General features: G+C 39.5%; 1 protein-coding gene across 2 annotated transcripts in view; it reads right to left on the bottom strand.

The window, feature by feature from the left end:
• OSBPL10 (oxysterol binding protein like 10) overlaps window positions 1-25,581 on the bottom strand; it is a 141,422-nt gene that overhangs the window by 9,259 nt on the left and 106,582 nt on the right. For both annotated transcript variants that reach the window (XM_049816940.1, XM_049816939.1), the window contains exons 7-8: window positions 14,530-14,676; window positions 7,371-7,854 (exon numbers count right to left, since the gene is read on the bottom strand). In XM_049816940.1, coding sequence (XP_049672897.1) covers window positions 7,371-7,854; window positions 14,530-14,676 — 631 coding nt within the window. The remainder of the gene's footprint in view (window positions 1-7,370; window positions 7,855-14,529; window positions 14,677-25,581) is intronic.

The raw sequence follows: 25,581 nt of genomic DNA on the forward strand, positions 1-25,581 counted from the left end.
TGAAAAAGGACTAAATAGGAACAAGGCATTACTACTGCCAATATAAAAATATGCCCTTACTGCTGTACAAAAACACAAACCTAAAAAAAGATACAAAATTTAAAAGCACAGAACTCTAACAAGAATCATCATCTCAAATACTGGCTCCAATTAACAGAACTAAACACAGGCACAGGAAGCTGTGCACCTTGTCACTTCTGCCTTCTGAAACTGTTCCACAGGAAAACATCTTTTGCAAAATGGATAGTTTTATGCAGTTGTTCCCAGGACTTCTGCAACCTCAGCCTGCTGGCAACAACACAGCCAGCACTTCTACTCCAGCAAGTATGACACAAATGAGCTGGAGAGTGCAAAAAACACAAACACGGAAAAGCAATGTCTTAAAAGGACCTTTCATCATTTTGCCTCGGCAAGTCACAAGTTCCTTGTGTCATCTGCTGAACCCACAACCAGCAGGGAACAGCCAGGACACAGTTGGAACACACTCAACATTTTCCCTCAAGCTTCCTTGGCTCCATACCTGCAGGTAAAACCAAGCTGAACACACTGCAGGAAGGCCGAACTATCCAACTCACCCAGGACACCCAGGAAGAACTCGTACTCAAAAAGACAACTCTGCTTATCAAATGCATTAAATGGATGCTGTAATAACGTGATATTAATACAGAACAATCAAGAAGCCTTTTAACTAGATGATGATACTCAAAAAGGATCAACAAAAGCTAATGGGTTGTGATTAAACGCAGAAAGGAAACCTCACAGCCTGCAGCTGGGCATTTTCCACACAGGGAACTACAACAGGTTTTAGACTCAAGTCTGTCAGCTTTCCCTTCTCCTCCTCTTCCCATTTATTCTCCACCTTCTTCATTACAGTCACGGATAACAGACATGTAGCAGCAACCAGCTGCTCTAAATGGCTTGTGGTGCTACCCATGAGGTCACGTTTCCTCAGTCTTAATGGTCTAAGCATAGACACAATCCTCACACAGTCAAAAAGCACAGTCCGCCTGGAAGCATCAGCTTCCAGTTTTGAGGGTTCTGTTGTCAGGTTGGAGGGGGGGTGGGTTAAGACACAAAAGGTCTAACAGCAGTACAGTGGGCAGGTGTGATGCTCACTACTGGGAGAGAACATCACTGTATTTATGAACCAAACCTTCATGTGAGCTTCTCCAGAGCCTCCTACTTCCCCAGGCCCAGCCATCCTCCTCTGACCATCACTGCATGTCCCCACATGAGAGGAAACTGCCATGATAAACACAATTTCCTTCTGGGTTAGTATAGGTTTGCTTTTGTCTCTCTGATGGGATCAATAGCTTTTTTCCTCCATACTCGAGTGGGAGGCGTGCAGAGCTCTAATGAATGCTGCCAAGCACACTGAAAAGTGAACAGCAAATAACAGCAGTGACCTTCAATGTAAGTATTTAACCACCACAGCAGATTAGAGGTTAAAAACTGAACCCAGGTCTCTTGGTAGTATTTTTAGCACCTGGTAGCATATTCTTTGAATTCCTTAAACATCTGAATAAATACATTTTTAATGAAGTGCTCTCTCACTTGAAATATGACTCCAGCTTATTAATTATAATCCAAAAAAGAATAAAGGGAAGACTTGAAATATCCACAACTTGATATTATTTTTAGTACTAATGTGTCTGTTAGTTTTGCATTCCATCATTTGCAGAGTCCACATGCAAAACCTCGTTTAACTGAAGCACCATGAAGACTGTAGCTATAACACTATGTCTGAACTGAGACCCATGCTCTCAGGGAAGTAGAAGCCAAAATGACATTGAGAGTCCACATTTGTAACTGCTACCACAATTTGAATTCATGCCCTACCCTGCCGAGTTTAAATCTTGAAAATTAAAGGCAGAAAGCCTAAAATCTAGCAATTATTTTTTTGAAAGTGTTGTGTACTTTTAACATCTGCTTATAACTATCGTTACACTGTGACTGATCTTTCAAAATATCTGCTGGAAAATATACAGGCTATTTTTCTTCCCTTGCTTCCCTACTATAAGGGATTACTAATTTTTAGTTTTAAAATGGCTATAAGTAAATATAGATTCTTCCATTTTCAGTAATGCTTCCTCCTCTCACATCAAAGAAGTATTTCAGAACTGCAAATTCCTTTAAAAAGAAATCTTAAGTATTTATAGGCAGCTATTATGCATGGAAGAACGCACCAGACAAGTACTCTGGGAGGAACAGTGGATTTAGTAATCTAGTTTATTAGAAAAAATCCCACAGAGAAGGGTGAATTTCTCGTAAACAAGTGCAGAATTTTGAAATTTCCCCTTGAAATGTCCTCAAGACCATTTACTCCTGCTTTTGACTAAGGCAACGTATTCACAGTCATGCTCCTTTCCACAATTCTTCAGCCTGCATTAAAGGAAGTGATGTTCACAGCATGTAATTCTCCCCATTTGACTATTACATGTCCATTACTGATGCTGCAGCTTTGTGAATTGATTTTAACACATATTGACGAAATACCCAGAGGCGGCTCTGGATCAATAAGCTGCAGAAGAGGCATGTGAAATTTAATGCTTCCCACCGACTGTATGGAGATCAATCTGAACAACAAATGGTACGTGGGACACAAACGGCCTAGGGCAGTTTCCTAAATTAATAGACTATTCACTCTGAATGTGCCGTGTTACAAATAATGCAGACAGGAGTAAAATACGTATGGGATGAACCCCACACGAGTGTAGTGCATCACCAACCGTACAGATTCACACGGGAAAACGTGAGATGCCAGAACCAGCCTCTTATTGTCTCATAAACACTCCAGTGAGCTGCACTGCACTGTTCATTTTCCAAAGACTGGAGCCATTTGCCAAATTAAGTAATGAGTGTCATGCCATACGGAAACTGTTCTGAAACCACTGGGCTAAAAAATATTACTATAAAAATTAGTACTAGGGAAATATTTAGGTAGCTCTAGTTGCATGGAGCAGTCAATCTTTTGGACTGGTAAATTAAAAAGTCGCTAATGCCTCAGGAATAGAAATTATAGACCTGTACATCTATAAACACATACACATATTTGAACAGAAAAAAACCAAGGGAAAAAACATTCATTGCTTTCATTTAGCTTTATCCCGTAAAAAAGCACCGAACCTTTTCCCTACCTATCAAATCTTTTCAAGGTTGATTTCAATTTAAAACATAATTTTTGGAAGCCTATACCTCACTAGCTTTTGAAACATTTAAAATAGCAGAGTGAAAACACAAGACATAACTAGCCACTTGATAATACAGAGCAACCCACTTAAACATACTTTATGCTCTCTGCAAAAATTAACCCGTGAATCAAAGGTGACACTTTTTGTTGGATTTTGCTGCTTTGGAACAAAACTCAAGAGCAGAAAAGGAACACACACAGCCCACAGTAAGGTGTGCTCACCACAGCCTTTTCCACTAAAGTATCCTTATCCTACAGCCAGTATCTGAAGATTCTTTGGACCACGTGAAAAACATTAAATATTTACATTGACTCTCCCATCCCTTGCTAATTTAAAACTTAATGGGATCCTATTCATTACACTCTCTTCTCCCTCTTCATTAGTACATAATTAACATTAACCAGAATTAGGGACTGCACATGCAACGTGAATTCTTTTACACAAAATATCCTCTTTTCTATTCAGGGTAGCTTTTTCATGAGGCAACTCAATGCTGACAACTCTGAAGAATGGGGGTTTTGTTATATAGTGAAGAAAAAGTTAAGACATTTCATTAGCAAGCCGGATTTAGACCCCTCATAACCACAGATGAAGGGCTAGCATATAAAACAGCTTCTCACACAGATTTCCAGCTGTGCTTTCCTACTGGCTCTGCATCTGCAACTGATACTTTGAATCAACAAACAAAAATCACAGATAGGGGGAAAAAAAAAAATCTTAGCTACTTTGAGATGCAACGTATACTAAAAATTGTACAATTAAGATACTGAGCTGTACCTCCTGTATGACAGGACCATGCTGTCCTCAAATCCCCTCATTCTTTAAATTCTTATAGAAGCCTTTGTACTTCCATGACATTCTATTTCAGCATATCCACTGCTGCTTCTAACAACAAAGCATAAAAAGCAACATGCTCTATACATCTAAGGCCATTGTGACAAGTTAAAAAAATATGCTTCAAAAGCACCATAGAAACATTACCAGCGTATTCCTTACATGATGTAGGTCCAAAAATTCAGTACTACTTTATTTGCATATATAGCCAACTGCAGCAGAAAAAGCTTCATTGAACTGTTTGAAGGAGACACACAAAACTATTCAGCAGAGAGCAAAGTTTCAAAACACATCACAGTTGTTTGTATTCAACACTAAGGTCACAACAAAGTTACAAGTCAAACAAAACTGTTCTGATAAATATCTGAACTAGAACAAGATGGTCACTCCCTACCACTGAATTATCCAAAACACTAATTGCAGCTCTCTAATGCTCTGTTTGGAAGGAACTTTTTTTTCCTAACATAAATCAAATAGTACTGAATGAATGCACAGTATAATGAAACAACTATACTTACACCAGAATGATTTAAATCAAGTCTCAGAACAGACACAGGTATATTAGAGATATCAAGGACACTGCTTTTCAAGTAACATCATGCAGAATGTAAAATCCTTACTGATAAACAAAAAGTCAAAGGCACCCACATGTATGTAAGTAAACTCCAGCAACAGTCAAAAAAAAGGGCTGAATGCTCATAGTGGAAAAAAACAGGAGGAAGGGACAATACAAAAAAACCAACAATAACACATGATTAGTTTGGTTATCCAATGCACAGTAGCAAAAAAACCAAACAAACAAAACCCAGGGATTTCTATGATTCATGAGATGACACTCTGTCTCTTATCAAAAGCAGGATCAGTCATACTTCAATCATTCCTGAGAAATTTGTTTAATCTGGTTTTAACAGTTTAAAATAAGATTCTACAACTTTACCAGCCAACCTTGTTGTCAAGAAAGCTTCTCCTAGTAGCTAACTTTAGTTTCTACCTATCTTAACTACCTTCAAATATTTTCTGACTAACAGTGTCTTTACACAATCTACTCTTTGCTAGAGTAACTCATGCCATTTGAAATGCCACAACGCATAAAACGTCCTTAAATACAAAGAAAATTCTCCAATACAAAGAAAACTCTCCAATCAAAAAATTACTATGCTTTGCATTACCAGATGTGTAAATACAAATATAGTTTTTCCACATTTTTAGTCCAGCAGCTACTTTTTTTTTGGTTCAGCAATCTATTCCCCAGTACTCATGCTGACCTCAATCTAATACAGAATTTATACTTAATGCAGCACATGAGAAAGAAATGTCTGCAGTAGATGCTAATTTTTGCACAGCCTGACAAATCTACACACCAACTTAATCAGGAAGACTTCCCTGTGACTAAAATAAATTTTAAAAAATTTGAAAAAAGCGTGGTTTTGAGCAAAGAAACCACACTGCGAAGCAAACATTTTAAACTGAGGCTGTTTTCAGATGATAAAAAAGCTTCAGTAGTACAACTTCTTGCTGCCTATTGCCAGTCCTCAACATGCAACAGAAATGCTTGGGCTGCACTGGAGTTTCTCCATCACTTCCCAGTAACGCTGTCACCGTGAAGCTGCATGCTTTTGCACTGCTTACATGAACAAAAAAGATAAATGGTAACTACAAATTGGTAAACCCAAACTTCCTCCCAAAATGCCCCTAAAGACAGCAGGAAACCTTGCAATAAAAGAGTTCAGCATTGCAGATGTTCCCCAAAGCCTGTCTTCACGCCCAGGATATCTCCAGGATCATGGGAAAAAAAGGGGATAGGGGAGAACTTATTCGCACAAGCACACATTAAACAGTCTTTAGCATAAGAAGTGGTTAATTCCTAGACCCTTTCGCTCTCAAAACTGGGACACATCAGGACTTTGAAGTCTTAAATAATCCCCACAGTAGACACCCCCAATCCCAGTGAACTGTGTGCGCTAGCAGCAAGAAAAATAAATTTCCCTACTCCTACGCAATCATAAGTGACTTTGTGTTTAGTTTTATTTCCAATAAATAGCATCCTTTACTGAGAAAAAGAGTACTAGGAATGAATATGTACCGGAAAAAAAGCAGCAAGGTAAACCAATGACTCAGGCTGGCAGTAGTACAGTCAGGAGACAGACAGAAAGACCAATTTCCCTTCTGACACTCCCTTCCCAAGTTCCTTAACTCCTTATTAAAAGCCAAATACCTACATCATAGGAAGAAGAAAACAACTGTGCTATTACAGGCTTTAACTATCACGACAATACAAAATCCAGTCATAAGGAAATTTCATTGCTCTTCTACAAAAAAGGGAATATATTGCCGTCAGGAAAGAAGCTACTGCAGCCCTTTCTACTGTTTGTTTGTTAGTTCTAAATAGTAGAAATAGCAGAACATATCTGTATGTTTTCACCGTAATTGTTTTGCTGTTATTAATAAGCAAAACCAAATCACACATTTCCCACTCTACTTTTTTACTACCTCTAATATCATAGTATTTAACATAATGATGACAAAAAGAAGCATTTACTGTAAGTTGTCCTGGTATTTCTGAGACTACATTCTAAAAGCTATTTTAAGATAAAACACTAAAAACCGTACACAGGAAATTACCCTCAAATAGCAAAAAGGACTGACTAAATTGCTTAGAAACATTAAATCAATACATTAGCAGTCAGTAACGACGCTGGTACAGGTGTGTTTATCAGTTCAGATCATCCATTAAGAATTTGTTATGATTTCCTGTATTTCTGTATTTGTGTTGAGCAATGACTTATCACAAGGCAGACTGTATATGTACGATAGAGCAAATCACAATTTATATCGTGACTACATTACTTTCTATAAAGCTTGAGATAACACACTAACTTTGTAAACACTACAGAAACCATGACTCTTTACAGAAACTATCAAAAAAGAATGTTGGACTTAAGTAAAAATGTGGTTTTTCCTATTGCTTTGTTCCAGTTGTGAAACTGTCCCATATCAAATTGCACATTACTTTAAGTAAGCAAGAGAAATAAAAATGTTCTTACAGAATATGCTGTCAGTCATTTGCTACTACAACTTAATTGTATCTGAAGTACAGTTGTATGTTAACAGACTCACATAAATATAAGCACACATTTATACATGTAATGTGTGCCTCGCATTCTGTCCAGACAGAAAAAAATTGTATGAACCCTACAGTTTTAATTCCAAACTTCACAAAAGCAAATAGCCACAAGGTTCAAATGAAAGGTCAGAGGGAGAGCAAGCAGGAAAATATCTGATTTCTGTTGTGCTGACACCCACAATATTACTTCAAAAAAACCAAAATAAAAGCACATTTCTTACCTTCACCTACCATAGAAACACCTATTGACATGCCCATAAACTTGCTTTTGGTCCATATGTGAGCGTTCACACACATTTTCTTCTCTTTGCACTCACAGTAAAAGCAAGATACTGGTGGATGATGGGATACTTGTTCAGCTACAAACCTCAGCTTGTAGCACGTGGACTGGTCCTGGCCAAACTCCTTGGTTGGGTCCTTAGGAACCATGGAAGCACCGTTAGTTCTGAATGCTTTCACTTTATCTTTAGGCACATCCCACGAGCAATGAAACGTTTCACCAATTATAGGGTTATAGGGCTTCTTGGCAACTGCTCCCTTTCGGCCTTCGTGAAAAGCTGTTAGATAATACTCCACAAAGCAGATAATTCTTTCCTCAGGAGTGGCTCCAGCTGCAATTGACAAAAACAGGTCTGGATGGGCCATGAAATTTGCATACATCTCCAGCAGGGATCTTTTCTCCAAAATAAATGTTGGAAGCACTACCTGTATGCAAAGCAGACAAAGGCAGATATGATTTCCCCATGATCATACTACCACGGGAGAAGGGGGGGGGGGGAGAACAGTTAAGACAGCTGCAATTCTGGCCCTGTCAAGTTTCAGGACAGCGTATTTTCCTGCCCTGCCACAGCAATTTCATTTTCTTTGCAGTGTAAATAATAAACAAAGGAAAAAGCAGCAGCCTTGGTAGCCATGCAGGCTGCTTCCTATTTCATGATGATTCTCAACAGCAGCTCACACAACAGGGATAGTCTGTTCGCTGATGTGGAAATCTGCCCTTTCTTCTCCTTGTTTACAGGACATAAAAACACACTTTGATGTAAATTAATTTACATCAAACATCAACAAACCCAACTAATCATAACCCTCTTAAAAGGGAGGAGCACAACCTCCCAAACCACTAGAAGATAAGTATTTTATATGATCATACACATCACCACCCTGTAAGTGGTGGAGAGTGTAAGGGGTACATCTACCCGTTCTGTCAAACATTCGGGCTCCCAATTTCACTCCTGGGCCCCTGACACCACCTGTCGCATACGTATTAGGTCCCTTCCAGCCTCCAACAAACCAATCCAAGTAGATCCAACCAAACCCAAATCTCAGGTGTCTTTCCAAGGATAAAACCATGCCAAGGACCCTTCCCAAGAGGCTACAGGCAAGAAAATGCTCCCTGTTTGACTTCCTCTGCCCTACCCTGTCATCGTACGTGGCATGTCCCCTCCCACCTCCCCAGACAAATCCCTTGCCACCCTGATGCTCTCCTGTCACCCCCAGGCACACGGCATGTCCCCTCAGTTTGAGATCGTACCATACTATGGTGGTGGGCCCCTGCACGCCTTCACCTTATTTCAGACAAGGTGAAACAAACAAAAACCGCACAAACTGTTACATTACTGTCCTGGGACTAGAGAGGCTCCAGGGGGCCCAGAAAAAATCCGGAACTGAGCACTAGGCAGTCTGCACTGGAGGGAGCCAGCCCCCAGTGGTTTGGATGCAGTCTCCAGCGGCTCATATCTACCAACTCTGATGTTGCCAAAGTCACCCTCTTAGGAATAACACTTTGTTAACAGTATTCAGTGAAACATCCTGGAGTGCACTGCAAGACAGACAAGGGCTACAGGACCTAAAATAATTTATTTCTCTCCCTTCCTTCTCCCCCACGCTCCACACCTTGTGCAGGACTGTCCCTGGGGGCTCAGAGGTCACTCCTGCATGGCCAGTAAGAACTTCTGGCGCACACCAAATTGTCTAGCATCAAAGTGGCTCAATGATGCCAGATGCAGACCAAGAGCTGTCCTCTATTAAAGCAATTCTTCTGCTTTCCTCTTTAATTCTTCATTGCATTTACTTTTTCCCTTTCCCAAAACCAAGGGCTATTCACAGCGGGCAGGGAGCCATCCTTCAATCATAAGCACATTTGCTTTCCCCCCCTGCCGCTCCAGCTTGCTATTCTAAGTGGGACCAAACCACAGTTCAGTCCTTTTGGATCCCATGGATAATGAAATAGAAGCTGTCAAACTTTTATTAATCACTTAGTTCTTTTCAAAGAAAACTTGTAAACATGAAAAAAAATTCCAGTCACAACCACTCAAACACAGCTACACAGGAAGTCAACATACCACAACTGCAAAAAAAGATAACCACTCTGTTTGGTAACATACATGCTCACTCACTCTCTCCTCCTGTGTATTATTTACACATATATAGTCTTTTATAGGCTATTATTTTTTATAAGTTTAGATACAAATCAAGCAAAGTTCCATCCATAATATTCCTCTGACTCTACTCTTGTAAGCCTGGAGGACTACATGGTCTCCCTTTCCAACCTAATGAGGCCCCAAAAGATGCAGGACCTTAATTTGACACTACGCGTGGCAAACTACTGAGTGCTAAAGACAGCCTACAGTCCCCATGGTGGTGTGATAGTGAGGGGCTGAGGAGATTGGTTTTTAAAAGTGAAATCTAAAACTTTGGAAGGCAAAGTGGAAAGGCAGTAGATTTTTAGTAGGTATTTTTAGCTCTTTAAACAATTCCGTCTTACTTGCAGCATTCTTATTCTGACCAAATAGTCATTATCCGATATAATCTTAAAAAAATGCAATTCAGCATTACTGATCCTCAATACAGGATCTCATTTTAATATAAATTGCACACTCAAAGATCAGGTTATCAAAGGGGAAACTGACAGCAAAACATAGGAAAACATTCTGTCTAGAAATACTGGTAGTGACTATCATGAGTGCCCTGCACAGACCTGAAAGGGCAAAGAAACTGATTTGAATAAACAGCACTCTGCATCTTGTTATGTCCAAGTGTCTCTCTCTAAAGAGTGACCTTTATTAGCACAAATGGAGGAGAAGAAAACTACAGACCATACTTAGGATGATGCAAATTTTATGGTACAACATTAAGACTGCTGTGTTTTCATCCTGTTAATTTGATCATACAGTCCTCATATCTACTCTCTCAAGCACCAGCTGTGTGCTTTGCAGCTACATACTTAACACAGCTACACCAACACAGCCACTAAATGAGATGTTACGAACCACTGGACCCTTATTATTCCATTTCAAGAATCAATTTAAAAGCTGACTAAAGCTTGAACTGCAGCTCAAATGATGTTGCTTTAAAAGGCAAACTAAAATGGAAACTACATCTTTAATTGTAGCAGGAAAGGATCCACTGCAAAATGCAGAATAATTGAATTCTTTCCACAAAAGGAGACAGAACTACGTATGAAAAATATTTGGGTTTTAAAGCTTACACAACTCTAGCATTACAAAATATGTCTAGAAAATATTGCCTTTTACTAAATAATCTCACAGCCTCCAAGTTTCGATATGCTACATCACCACACACTAACATAGTAAAAAAAAAAAAAAAAGAAAGAAAAATCACACCAGTCAATTTTTTCTTTAATTGGCGCTACCTTGATTTTTGCAGAAATAAGCAAAACAGAAATAAACAAATTTGGAAGTGTACAGCATTCTTGCCAGTGTTGGACTGTCAGGCACTTGTGGTAGTACTCTAGCTTCCAAAGCAATGAGGTTTTCAACCCTTCTGTTGCGAACGGATTGTCCAGAAAAATACACTTAGGACTTATATTCTTTATATTGGTTTTGGATTGGACTACAACAATTTATTTTTTCTTGTAATTGCATAAAAAGTGAAAACTGCCTAATTTTTTCCCTCTAAGAAAAAGCCAGCACGACAACCAAATGGACAAAAGAATCTCTGTAGAATAAATACCAAGTTGCTGAAGTCTGAAGGAAAAAATCTCCTGATTACATTCTAAAATGTTAGAATAATCTCTGTTCTTATTCCTTATCAGGCTTCAGGTGGAAAGGAAGAAATTTAACAGGCATTCTTCCATTTTCATTGAGATTAAAAAGAGGATATTGGTTCAAAGCTTGATCATAATCTCCTAGGTTTGAATTCACCTGTACTTATTTAGATCTGAATGCAGCTAAGAAAAGTAAGAGCATGACTTCTTAAGAACAGAGATATTTACCCCCATCACTATTTATTGTGAGGCAAAACATGGGTGTCAGCACCATCCCCCCCCCCCCTTTTTTTTTTTTTTTTTTTTTTTTCAGAAATCTGACCAAGGTACCCCATACATAGATGTCCTTCTCTTACAGGTACAAAAGTTTTCCACTGTCATCTGTGTCACTGTGGGAATAAAACAAGCTATTTTCATCCCACTTATTTTAAAATTACAAGGTAAAAGTATATTGACAAGCAAATTAAAAACTTGCGAAATTGTGAACATACTACAATGTTAATTTACAACAGGTTGATATTCTGCAGAATCACTGGCAGCCCTTTTACACAGAATGGCAGCCCTTTATTTTTAGCACATATTAACTGCGTAGGGAAGCTGAGGGAATGCAAGGGAGTGATCACCCATCTGTACAAACTGTTAGCATTAATTGCCCTCCATTAGATGCCATTTGCCAACAAGTTTATCAGGCTGTCGGTGGTTTGGGGTGCTATTTTTCATTTTTTAAAAGTCCAAAGAACAAACAATTTAGAAACTTATTTTTTCCCTAGCAATTCCAATTTTAAATGAGGTTTAAAGTCCTAGCCCAGTCCAAGGCATCAGTTTTGTACTATGTTCTGCTGCTGTGAACTGCTCCCCCACCCAACTCTCTCTAGCAGGTATTGAAGTCTATTTGGCCACCACAGAGTCTAGCCTGTTCTAGCAAATCCCCATGCAGACTTAATACTTCATTGTGTGTGTTTTTATTCACAGCAGATTTTTACTGTTTAACTCCTCATTAAAAGGCACGGCAGCATGACACATTTCAAAAGTGAAGCACCTCTACAACATTAAATGTGGCTATCATCACAGTGGGAAATTGATGTCAGCACTGGCAAGGCCAAGACTAACATAAGCAATCACGCCATAGGAAAAGGAAATGATGCTGTTTCCTCTGATATGGTACATGAAGGTAATGATTAAGCATCCAGAACCCAAAGCCACCAAGGGCTCAGAAAAGCTGTTTGTTCATGTGTGCATCACGATACAATCCATTACTCAGAAAATGAACCAAAGAAATAACCCTAAGGAAGAAGACACAGGAAAATGGAAACATGTAAAACATTCTCTGATATTAGCAACTACTGTGCTACAACCACTTCCAGCAGAAGCTGACTAGCATCAAGGCTACCTGAAATCTGACTTTCAGAGCAATAATGAAAAATGAGAAGAGGTGCAGCCAACAAACCAAGCTTTATTGTCACACATCTGTGGCCCTAAGGGCCTCACGTCAGTAAGCAAAATTAATAAAAAAAGCAGCCATCTGTCTTGTAATTTATTTTTTTTAAATCCTCAAATTGGTCAGAAAAGTGATGCACACATGTGGCCTGTCTCATTAATACTCATCTTATGTGTATTCGTGCATCACACAGACTAGAGATAGATCTAAATCTGCCATATGTCTGTTCCTCTTTTGAGACTGTGAATATTATATACACACATTCATGCATGCTAATATTTTGCCATACTATAGATCTGATAATAATCGCTATCCTCAAAAACTGTGCTCTAAGACACTGTGTAAGAAAGAGGTTATCATACATATTTACCTTTCTACTTTTCTTATAAGCGTCTACACTTCTCTTATTTACAGGATTTTCTCTTATTTATATTAATTGTGTTTCTTTGGGGTTTTGCCTCCTCTGCCATGACAAAAAGATGACACTGGAAATCCGGGAAGAAAAATCTTGTTCATTATCAAAGACAAAATGTTTTGAAGACACAACAGATAAGATCTTAGTCTAGTTTAAACATTATGGACTCAGGCAGCCTTAGCAAACCAACACAGATAAGAGGAAGAGCTACAAAAATTTGAGAAATGTAAGAAAAACAAAATAAAAAATGAACTGTACATAACCCCAGACATACTAAGAAGTGACAGGTATAAATTATTCACAAATGAAATTATGAAACTTTCGATCTATTTAGAACAGAATATTAACTTCTGTGAAGCTATTCAATAGCTATACTTAGCAACAGATCACAGGATTGCTCAGTCTTAAAAATATAAGTATTTTTAAATACTGTCAATTGGTCCAGAGGAAGCAGAAAAGACTATACTGAGAAAGCCTTGTAAGAAAGCGATAGTAAAAAGATTTTTATTAATATGTAAGATCAAAAGGAAAGCAGATGAACTCTTCAGAATATCAAAATGCCCATGAGAAGAATCTACTGCAAAGCTACTTCATGCACAACGGAAATTCTCTGGTCATTCCAAACTTTTTTTTTATTTGTGAAGGGTATGTCAGAATGAGCCCTTCTTAGTTGTAGAAAGTGGGTTATAGGGATTTTATTTGGAGTTTTTTAAGTAGAAAACCTTTCCAGAAGGAAAGGGTATTCTGTATCTCTACAAAAATCCATTTGATTATTTATTAAGCCCCATGAGAAGTTTTCACTGGAATGTAGCACTATTCAAAAAGAGGCATTCCATGCTTCCAGAACATCTACCTCACTTCCAAAACTCTAAGGACTTACAGGAAATCTCTCAGACACCATAACTTCCCTGATCATAACAGTATAGATAAGCTCATAACAATAATGGTACCAAGACTGGAAGGATGCACAGAAGGTTAAAGTGGTGAGCTGCTTAGCACAGACAAGAACAGTGACCCACTGAAGATTATAATTTCTTTACCTTCATGGGGTTTTTAAGCTGCCAAGTAATTAAATAGAATCCAATCCACAAAGCACTAACTTGAGTACATACCTTCTTCATCTATACAATTGACATTATTGTTCCTCAAACACTCAGTGCACCCTGACTTAACATACATGTGGGATACATACATAACATACGGTTGCTTTGACATACTTATAATAAATAAGGAAGAGTTTGGGGGCTTTTTTCTTCTTTTTTTTTCCTTCCCTTTCCCCCTCTCCATCCCCTCATCCCTAAAATATGTGATGTGGTCACTTCATGTGAAAGCTTGCCTAGCAGGAGACAGCACTCCATAGCTCTCTGGAACCGCACCTTTACAGAGGCAAGCTTCCTTGTCCACAGGGGCAAAACATGCTCAAAGGAGTCACAAGTGTGCACATGCACATACACACACACACAGAAGGATGAGAAGAACTAAAAATAATGAACAATTATAAAAGAGATACAGTGTCCGTACCCTGGTTAGGTCCATGCCAAGTTTAAGTTGAGAGATGAGATGGAGAATTACACTACGTTGATCATCCATGACTCCTAAATCCTCCTCTTCATTATCTTCAGTATCTGTCATTTCATCTTCAACTAGGATCAACTCAGAAGCTGAATGCTGAAATGAAAAGAAACATCACCATCTGGACAAAAAGATACAGTATGGTTTTTTCCCCACTATATATGTTTAAAAATGGAGCTGTCTCAATGGAACCAAAGACAGCCTCTGTTAAAACTAAGAAAAGACGCAAATTCAAAATTTAAAAAATCCAGTAATGGGTTCATAATGCATTTTGATCCTATCCTCCTCAGAACAAGACTGGTAAGTATAAGATGCTAATTTACACATTATGTTCTCATATTTATATTGCAGTGATGCCAGACAAAAATCACAGCATATTAAAGTAACAGGTCTTCTATTTATTAAATAGAAGTACGCAGTTGAAAATGAGTCTTCAAGAGTTTGTTTCATAAATCTCTCCAGCAAATATTCATACTTCATACCTAGATGTTACATGACCTGATTTCACACTATTTTTTTTCCTTTCCTCTATCCAACTTTCAAGTTATATATCTAAGAAAGTCAAGACTATTAACTGAAGGAGATAAAAAGACAACTGTAATTAAAGTACACACCTTTGAAAAAAAAATCAAAGACATTAGATTTTGAGGGGTTAGGCAATGCCATGAGTCTTTATGACATTTGCAACCCTACGATACTTCACTGCACAACAATGCCAATACTGCCCAGTTTCCAGACATACAAGCTGAGGATCAAGAGAGAGGCATCATGCCATTGCCCTTCAAAAGGAACTTTAGAGCAGAAAGGGATAATGATTTGTGATATTTTATTTCTCCTCAGGGTTTACAATATATTGCTAACAACAATCAAAACAGGTGGTAGTTATTTTGTTCAATCCATTGAAAACACTCTGCAAGCCTTCCACATAGATATTCAGGTAAGCTTTTTGTACTTTAAAAAAAAAAGTTGGGTTATGTAGCTGAAAAATTTACAGCCCAGCGTTTCATTATTCTCCAAGGATTCCATGCTGTAAATGAGACAACACTACCTGCAAAAGTTAGCATTCCTTCACTCTAAATAGCACGTCTGCAGAAAGAGCTAGTTTGTTACATAAAATGAGAAATTTTTCATCTCATTGTGAAAGTCTTTGCAACTGAAAGGTTTCATTACAACCAGCTGATATTCAGAATTAGGTTTCAAATAATATTTCTGAATGATCACGTTAGAGACCCCTCAGGTGAACAGCAGCTTGTGTGAGGAGAGTGTCTCTGAAATTTAGTTACTACAGATGTTTCCAAGATGTTTTCCCTCCCTCTTTTTTTTTTAATTAAATAAATGTTTAGGTAGCTATTCCCAAAAGAATAGCTATTTGGTGAAATCCAAGGACATTTGAAAGACACTTTACAATTACTTCATTTAGAAATTAGAATATGTAGATTATGTAAAACAGAATCTGGTGAGCTATAACCTCAACAGCTTGCAGCTTTTCAAAAGGACAAAGCCACACTTTCTTCTTCCCACTCCCTCAGAAAATAAAAGGAAAGAACGATAAGCCCTTTCCTCCCGAAATGCACAGCATTATTATCCAACTGATGCCTTACTGACAAGTTAAATTAACATAAAACCTGACAAGCTCGTACAAATTATCAGTCAGGGAGACATAAAGCACTGAAGCCTGGCTCAGCTGTATAGGCTACAATTTGTTTCCAGGGAGCATGGAAAAAGTAGTATCAGAACTTACAGTAGATGCTTCCACACAAGGTTTCCCTTTGATCCAGCTTGACCTCATTGAGAGCACTGAGCTACCGAATAAGCACTGCTGGTTCTGTGACTGCCATGAACCAAGGTTGCCCACAAACAAGCTCCAGCAGGAATTAACAGTGCTAGAAATAAAGCAAGGGAACCTCCCCTCCTCACTCCCACCCCCTCTTTTTTTTTCCTCTTTCTTTTTTTCCTGGCTATCCCACAAGTCGGAGAGCGTGCACTGGATGCCAATCTGCTCCTTTCATTTCTAGTCACATGGCATTGAGATCAGTGAGCTTAACTGCGCACAGCTCCAACTGGAGAATGGTGCTGCTGCTTCCCAAAGGATATCCTGGTGGGCTTTTCTCCAGGTGGGGGGCAGGAGGGAGAGGGCACAACTGTGCATGACTGTGCACAAGTGTGAGAGAGTGAGAACGTGCTAGCGGGTAACATGCTTTCAACTGATCATAAAACAGCTGCATAACCTTTAGCTGTTAACAGCATCAGAAAATAAACAAATTCCACATTGACGAGTTTGCAGACTAAATCATATATTAAGAATTTTCTTTTCCTCCCGAATACCGCACATTCAGCCAGGGACAGAAATCCTTCTTTCTCACCTGCTAAAATAGGTATTAGTTTTCCATGCCTTTCAAAGTATTATGAACAAAATAGCAACTGCCTCTCATTGCTACTCGACAAAACATGCACAGTGAGGGCAAGCAACCCTATAAACAGTTTAGGTGCTCAGGAAAGTAGTGTTTGCATTGCTTTAAATGAAAGACTTTTTGCTCATCAGGGAGGGTAAGTACAACCTCACGTTAGGATCAAGCGTGTTTAATGACCATCTGCAATAAGGACTGCCATTTTAATTATCTTAACTATCCCCTATTTTAAGAATATGTGCAAGGGTACGAAAAATCCCACAGCTCTACTATTAGAGTTAACTATTAGAGTTATCAACATACTAGTGACCTTCAGTGCATGTAGAACGGCATCAGTTGTCTGCACCTTTTCTCTTTCCAAGAAAATAAGAACTTAAGTAAGCAGTTTACAATTGTGTCACAGCAACTGAATATCAGTCATCTTCAGTAAGCAATATCCTTTCTGTATTTCCCTCTCTTCTCATTAGTTGTTCTAGGTAATTACTGAATTGCTTTTTGAGAGCATAGAAAACAAACACTTCTCTTTTAACTAACTCATATTTTCTTTAAAAAAAACCAACACATAAGCACAACACATGGTGTGTGGACATACAGCTACAAAATAGAAAGCTACTGTTTTTTAGGTTTTTAATTCTTTTTCTTTCCACAGAAATAGTATGCAGTTTAGTAGTAACTGATGTGTAAGCATTCAGCAGAATGCAAAAGATTATGCTGAGTGATTATCCTTTAATGGCAGCTTTTCTGAATTATCAGACACAGACATACATTCCCCCCAGTCCCATAAAGTATAATTGCAAAGCTGAACTAGGAAAGCAGTGATTTGCTCCATTCCTGTGTGGTCAGAGCATAATGTAAAAGCTATTGAGCTGTGCGCAGCTCAGCCTGGGAATTAACAGCACAGCTAGGCTTCAGTGCTAACACTGAGAATCAAGAGAATCAAATACTGAACCAAACAAACAAGCACCAAAAAGGTGCTTATATTTAAAATAATTTTAATCAAAATGAATTTCCAACACTGGGTTGAAGCACCAGGATTTTTCAGAAGAATCTGAATGGAAAACAACAGATCATTTCTAGAAATCCCATGAAGGCATTCACTTCAAAGTTTAAAGGCCAAAGACATGAAAACACATGCCAGCAGAGAGCTATTTTAAACAGATCACTTCATTAGAACTGGGATCAATTAATTTGGGGAGGTCATCTGCTGGGATATGAAACGGATGTTCTAGTCAGCAGTCTTCATCAGAAAACATCCTGATTATTTTTTAACAGATGAAACCTGTAAGGAAATTAAATTGTTTCTGAAGGAAACATTCTACATTTTAAAAAAATGTCTTCAGGAAAATGACACTTTGACAAGCCTGGGATAGAATCACAGAGTTAAAAGCTACATTTCTGTCAAAGAGCAAACCTGCTTCTGCTCTTCCAAAACCTCTTCCACAAGTTGATTTTTCAAACTGCTTTGCTGGAAATTAATTTTTAGATAATTAGTTTAGTTATAAGACTCAGAGCTTGGTTTTCCAACATACTTCACAAACCATATCATGCAACAGTACTGTCAAGCATGACATGGATCTCATCTTGTTTATTGGGGGAAGGGGGAGAAAGGAATATACAGAATCACGGTATCATTTATGTTGGAAGGCACCTCTTGAGATCAACTTGTCCCACACCCTGTTCAAGCAGGGACACCTAGAACCAGTTACCGAGGACCCAGTCCAGCTAGGTTTTTATTATCTCCAAGGATGCAGGCTCCACAACCTCTCTGAGCAACCTGTACCAGTGTTTGACTATCTTCACAGCAAAAAAGAGTCTTCTCATGTTCAGATTGACTTTCATGTGCCCATTGTCTCTTGTCCTGTCACTGGGCTCTATTGAAAAGACTCTGACTCCCTGTTCTCCACTCCCTCCCATCAGGTATTTATACATGTTGGTGGGCTCCCCTGAAACTTCTCTTCTCCAGGCTGAACAGCCCCAGCTCTCAGCCTCTCCTCATGTGGAGGATGCTCCAGAACCTTCATCAACTTTGTGGACCTGTGCCAGACTCACTCCAGTAAGTCCATGTCTCTCGTGCACTGGGGAGCCCAGAACTGCACACAGCACCGCAGATGTTGTCTTGCCTGTGCCAAGTAGAAGGGAAGGATCACCTCCCTCCACCCACCAGCAACACTCTTCCTAATGCGGCCCAGGGTGCTGTTGTTGGCCGCCTTTGCCACAAGAATGCATCGCTAGCTCATGGTCAGGTTGCTGTCCACCAAGATCCCAAGGTCTTCTCTGCGGAACTGCTTTCCCGCCAGTTGGCCTCCGGCCTGTACAGGTGCAGATACCGTCAGATATCCCCAGATGCAGGACTTTGCATTTCCCTGTGTTGCACTTGATGAGATTCCTCTCTGTCCAGCCTGTCGAGGTCCCTCTCCACAGCAGCACAACCCTCTGGCTCATCAGCCACTCCTTCCAGTTTTTTATCATCTACAAACTTGCCGAGGGTGCACTCTGCCCCATCATCCAGGTCATTAATGAAGATGTTGAACAGCACTGGCCCCAGTACTGACCCCTGGGGTATGCCACTAGTGACTGGCCTCCAACTGGACCTTGTACCACTGATCACAACCCTGCTGCACCTCTTCTCATTTTTCATTATTCCTCTGAAAGTCAGATTTCAGGTAGCCTTGATGCTAGTCAGCTTCTGCTGGCAGTGGTTGTGGCACAGTAGTTGCTAGTATCAGACAGTTTTTAATCCACCTCACAGCCCACTTATCTAATCCATACCCTGTCAGCTTGCCTACAAGGATGTTACAGAAGACAGGGTAAAAACCTTACCAAGGTCAAAGCAAACATCATCCACTGCTCTCCCCAGGGGCATCAAGCTAGTCACTTCATTGTAGAGGGCTATGATGTTGGTTAAAACTGATGTTTTAGTTGTTGTTAAGTAGTGCTAATCCTAAATCAAGAATTTTTCAGTTTCCCATGCTCTGCAAGTGAGCAGGTGCACAAGAAGGTGAGAGGGAACATAGCCAGGACAGCTGACCTGAACTAGCCAAAGGGATATTCCATACCATAGAACGTCATGCTCAGTATGTAAACGGGAGGAAGTTGGCCAGGAGGCACAGGTCACTGCTGGGGCATCAGTCAGCAGGTGGTGAGCAATTGCACTGTGTATCACTTGTATTTCTTGGGTTTTATTTCTCTTTTTATTATATTACTTGTCATTACAATTATTATCATTATATTTTATTTTAGTTATTAAAACCTGTTCTTATCTCAACCCAGGAGTTATGCTTTTTTTTTCCGATTCTCTCCCCAACCCACTGCGGGGGAAGAGTGAGCAAGCAGCTGTGTGGTGCTTAGTTGCTGGTTGGGGTTAAACCATGACAATCACTTACACTTGCACTTGGGTAACTTGAGAGCTTGCAAGCAGGTTTTCTGTGGGTGTAAGAATAAATATGACTCTGTAAGGTCAGAGAGCTTTAGCACATTTACAGTAATGTGACAAATTGGCCCCATAAGATTTTCACCAGTCTCAATACCAAAGTTAGAATTCTCTTTCTAAAGTAGATACAGTAAGAATACCCCAAAAGTAGTAATATATAATGAGCTGTTAGCTTCTTGCAGGACTTGTCACTGTATCAGAATCAACAAAACTGCACTAACTTGCATGCATCACTTGTCTTCTCTTCTACCAGCATGTACACTTTCAAAATATTTAATTGCATTTACTACCAGCTGTGGCATGCACCTGATAGAGAAACATGCAAGCTTACTGCACCCATCCCTTATTAGCAGTGATTTGAATCTCAAATGTAGCTTGTCAAGTAAGTTGTACTTATTAAACTATTTTATATACAGACTAGCATATTAGCATGCTTTTGTGGTGGGTTGACCCTGGCTGGATGCCAGGTGCCCACCAAAGCCACTCTGTCACTGCCCCTCCTCAACCAGGCAGGGGGAGAAGAAATACAACAAAAGGCTCATGGGTCAAGATAAGGACAGGGAGAGATCACTCACCAATTACTGTCACAGTCAAAACAGACTCGACTTAGGGAAATTAGTTTAATTTATACCAATCAAATCAGAGTAGGATAATGAGAAAGAAAACCAAATCTTAAAAACACCTTCCTCCCACCCCTCCCTTCTTCCCAGGCTTAAATCTCAAATTCTCCACCTCCTCCCCTCCAGCTGCGCAGGGGACGGGGAATGGGCGTTGGGGTCAGTTCATCACACATTGTCTCTGCTGCTCCTTCCTCCTCAGGGGGAGGACTCCTCATTCTTCCCCTGCTCCAGCGTGGGGTCCCTCCCATGGGAGACAGTCCTCCACAAACTTCTCCAACATGAATCCTTCCCACAGGCTGCAGTCCCTCAGGCACAGACTGCTCCAGGGTGGGTCCCCCGCGGGGTCACAAGTCCTGCCAGAAAACCTGCTCCAGCGCGGGCTTCCCACGGGGTCGCAGCCTCCCTCAGGCACCCACCTGCTCTGGCGTGGGGTCTTCCATGGGCTGCAGGTGGATATCTGCTCCACCGTGGACCTCCACGTGCTGCAGGGGTCAGCCTGCCTCACCATGGTCTTCACCATGGGCTGCTGCAGGGGAATCTCTGCTCCGGCGCCTGGAGCACCTCCTCCCCCTCCTTCTTCAGTGACCTGGGTGTCTGCAGGGTTGTTTCTCTCACATATTCTCACTCTTCTCCCCAGCTGCAATTGTGCAGGGTTTCTTTCCCCCTTTCTTATATATGTTATCCCAGAGGTGCTACCCCAACACTGATGGGCTTGGCCTTGGCCAGCAGCGGGTCCATCTTGGAGCTGGGTGGCATTGGCTCTATCGGACACAGGGGAAGCTTCCAGCAGCTTCTCACAGAAGCCACCCCTATAGTCTCCCCACTACCAAAACCTTGCCATGCAAACTCAACACAACTGTGAAAGGAGACGTAATCCCATACAGAAAATTGAAATTAATATAGTAGAAATTAAATAGAAAAATTCAATTTACTTCAACCTAAATCTTGAAACAAAACAAACAAAAATTCAAACACATTTACTTCAGTGTCACTGTAAAGACCGAAATCATCATCATCCATGCACTTCTCTAACTTCCAAATTCATAGTCATTTACAGATTAGCAACTTTAAGCTTAACTATAAAGTAGCAACAGGTTTTTTTTTAAATCCAACAAGCTCCCATTGGATTTATATAGCTTTACAACTCTTCAAGAACAGTTCAAATAAAACAAAATGGAACATACTTTTCTCAACATTTACCACCACACCATTACACAATGTAAGCAGAGGAAGGGAAAAAGGAGGGTTTGAAAAGCAGTGGTAGAGTGAACTCGGGTCATTGCTTGAGCCCTGGCCTCCATCTTATTGTAGTCTTATTTATGCTTTGGTCCCGGTAGCCCTGTGACTGATCATTGCAAAGAAAGAGTAGATCAAAGATAAAACCTCAAATACACCAACATCCCATACACCCATTGTAATGTAGGCACCTGGATACCGAAGTTCCAGTAACTTTCAAAGAGACTCCAGTGGTCAAGGGTCAATTTTTTTTAAGACTTAGTGAGCTCAGAACCAAAGCAGAGCTTAAATGGAGAATGTAGAAAGCAAACTTATTACAGCCCATACATCTCAATCTCATCCTGAAAAAGGTCTCTTAAAGGTAGCAAAACATGTGGCTCAGCTCAGCTGATTTTGTTCATTTACTCTGAATATTTCATAGGAGCTGTCTCCTCTACTGCCTTTGTCAGTAGCTTTTGCTTTAATTGCTGGGAAAATTTTTGCCATAGTATTAATATGCAAAACATCTACCACCTCCCTCCAGAGGGAGCCCACCCCACCCCCCAAAACCCCAAACCACACACACCCCTAGTCACAGTTTTCCTAGCATTCAATCATTACAGCTTAGATATAACAATGATGAACCAAAATTAAAGTTAACTTTTAAAATATCAAAGCAAGTAACAGAAGATGACAGTCAAATAAGAAGGATTTTACAATTAAAAAGTGAGCATACTAACTTACAACAACACTATGGCAAGCAAAAATACCACTTCCTTTTTGCTTTGCTACTGTAATCTACATACAGATCCAATTGGCAAGACAGTTAGCTTTTTCATACAACTGGATGAGGGAAAAACGGCATAACAGGCAGATTTTCTACTACTGTAAACTATGTATACCAAGAAAAATAATCCAGGCATATCTATCTGGATAGATAAGTAACTACTGCATCTGGGTTTGGGGTGTAAGAGAATGGGGAGTTAAAGCTTTTATGTAATCCTGGATACACCATTCATCATTGATAGGTCAAACCATAGAATACTTGGTAGAAGAAGCTTGCATCAGGAAAGAATGTCTACAAAGTACCCAGAAATTAATTTCTTACCAAATTTGTTATTTGTGTTTGGTCATTCAGGTCTCCAGAGAAAATAAAAATCTTCAAACTAGGACTATCAATGATTAAAACATCTCTTTTTTGTGTGTGTGTATGGATAATTTATATATATTTTGTGGTTTGTTGTTTGGGGTTTTTTAATTGAATATACTAAACACACTGGATGTTCAGAAAATCTGCCCAGCTAAGTACAAGTGCAAGGATCAAAGTGTAGCAATGTAAGCAATCTGTCTATCACACAAGATTAATTGGATACAACACATAACAGCAGAGTCATCTACTGAACCAAGTAATACCTAGCTCTCTTCAGGAGATTCTTACTTCACTGTGAAGCAAGCAAGCAAAGTAGAAATGCACCTTGATACTAATACTTCATAAAGATAGACAGGCTGACATACAGATGATGCAAGCAAAGAAAATAAATCACAAAACCTGTATCTTAGGTGACAAATAGGTCTGCAATCTTTTTCCTTCCCAACAAAACCAATCTGCCAGGCATCTGGAGGCAGGTACGTTATCACTATTTCGATATTCACTATTTTGAGAGCTTTACTAATGTTTTTTTGTTTTGCAGTAGTATCTATGGGAACATAAGTCTCTTCATTCTTAAAGAACAAGCTCAGAAAGCTTCCTTTTCCTACACTGCAGATGTGCTTGGAAACTCTGACCTGTGACCATATTTAGGGGTAAAAATAACAATACAGCAGTGACAAGGACCAGATAACAAGAGATTTAAGAAGTAAAAGGGTTGATTTGTTGTTTAAAGAATAGAAAAAAAATGCATGTAACTTGAAACAAAGGGCTTCTATGTTTATGTTGCAGTATAGACTGTGTAAGCCTTCAGAAAAAATATTAGAAACTAATCATTAAAATTATTATGTTTAAGAATAAAGAATCAATCAGTTACTTAATATCTTTTTAAACAGAGATCTTCATTTGGGTAACCTACAGCATTGTAATCCTGTTACACACCAAATAATGTTTGCTGAACCACGTTTTTCCCTACGTGTTCATATCTTCTTAAGACAATTCCTCTTGCAAATTTTCATTTTCACAAACCTAAGGTAGCCAGTTCTGAAAATCAACTGAAAAGCAGCTAATTCCCAAGCACAGACTCCACAGGAAAAGATTAAGTATCAGCACCAGTCCACACATCTTGTGAGCATCTCTCATGAAATGAGGGCTACTGAAGTACAGCACTGTTTAATCTGAATCCTAAAACACAAGAGGACTTTGCAGTATTGCATAAATTCAGTAAGAACTGGGAATAAATATTTTTCATCACTGGTATCATCAGAAAGGAACAGCAACATGAGACTACAAAAAAATGCTAGAGAAAAGCCCCATGGACTTGTCCTAAATTGAAGCAAAAAACCTTGAAGGCTAGCATAAATCACAACAGTAAATTTTATGCTAACCTAAAATCAGAAGAAATACAGTATCACATGATAAACAATTTTAACAAAACCTATTCCTAATGCAATACAGATACTATGAAGAACAATTTCCTGAAAGATACTCAGTTTTGTTTTGAGAATCAAATTTTTTAGAAGGAAAATGGCTATAAATACAGCACCTGACGCTATCCAAAATAAGTTACTCAGAATTTACAAGCTCACAAACCACACAGTGCAGCATGACAGATTCCCATCATTGGCCAGGCAGGACTTCAGAGATTGTGAGGGGTCTGAAAGTCATATGCTTGTAACTTTTGGGGAGCTAAGACAAAAGACTGCACTGAGCTACAAGTTCATGAGGGAGACTAACATGGAGGAAAGTATGGCAGAAGGCTATACTCTATCCCCCTGTATTAAAAGAGACCCTCTCTAGAATGACATCCTTGGGGATAAACTTGAAGAACTAGGAGCAACTTGCCCCATACTCCCACAAGAAGGGAAAGACAAATACTTTTTGGTAAGGGAGCCAGCAGGTGATTTTAGTTGCCCACCAGTACAGCACACTGGTAAGGAAAGGCATCGTACTCTAAAGAACCTTTGCTCCTGTTGATAAAATCCCTAGAGAAATTGCAACAGTTTGTGCAAAGAGGTTGTGGGACCTCTGCTATTGGAGGTGTTCAAGACTTGACTGGACATGACTGAGCAAGCTAACCTGATTAGTTCTGCTTTGAGCAGAGTGTTAAGCTGCAGGACCTCCAGAGGTCCCTTCCAACCTGGAGTACTCTCCGATTCCATAATGATTCTTCTTGCAAAG

This window comes from Accipiter gentilis, chromosome 14, assembly GCF_929443795.1.
Source record: "Accipiter gentilis chromosome 14, bAccGen1.1, whole genome shotgun sequence".
Lineage (NCBI taxonomy): Eukaryota > Metazoa > Chordata > Aves > Accipitriformes > Accipitridae > Astur > Astur gentilis.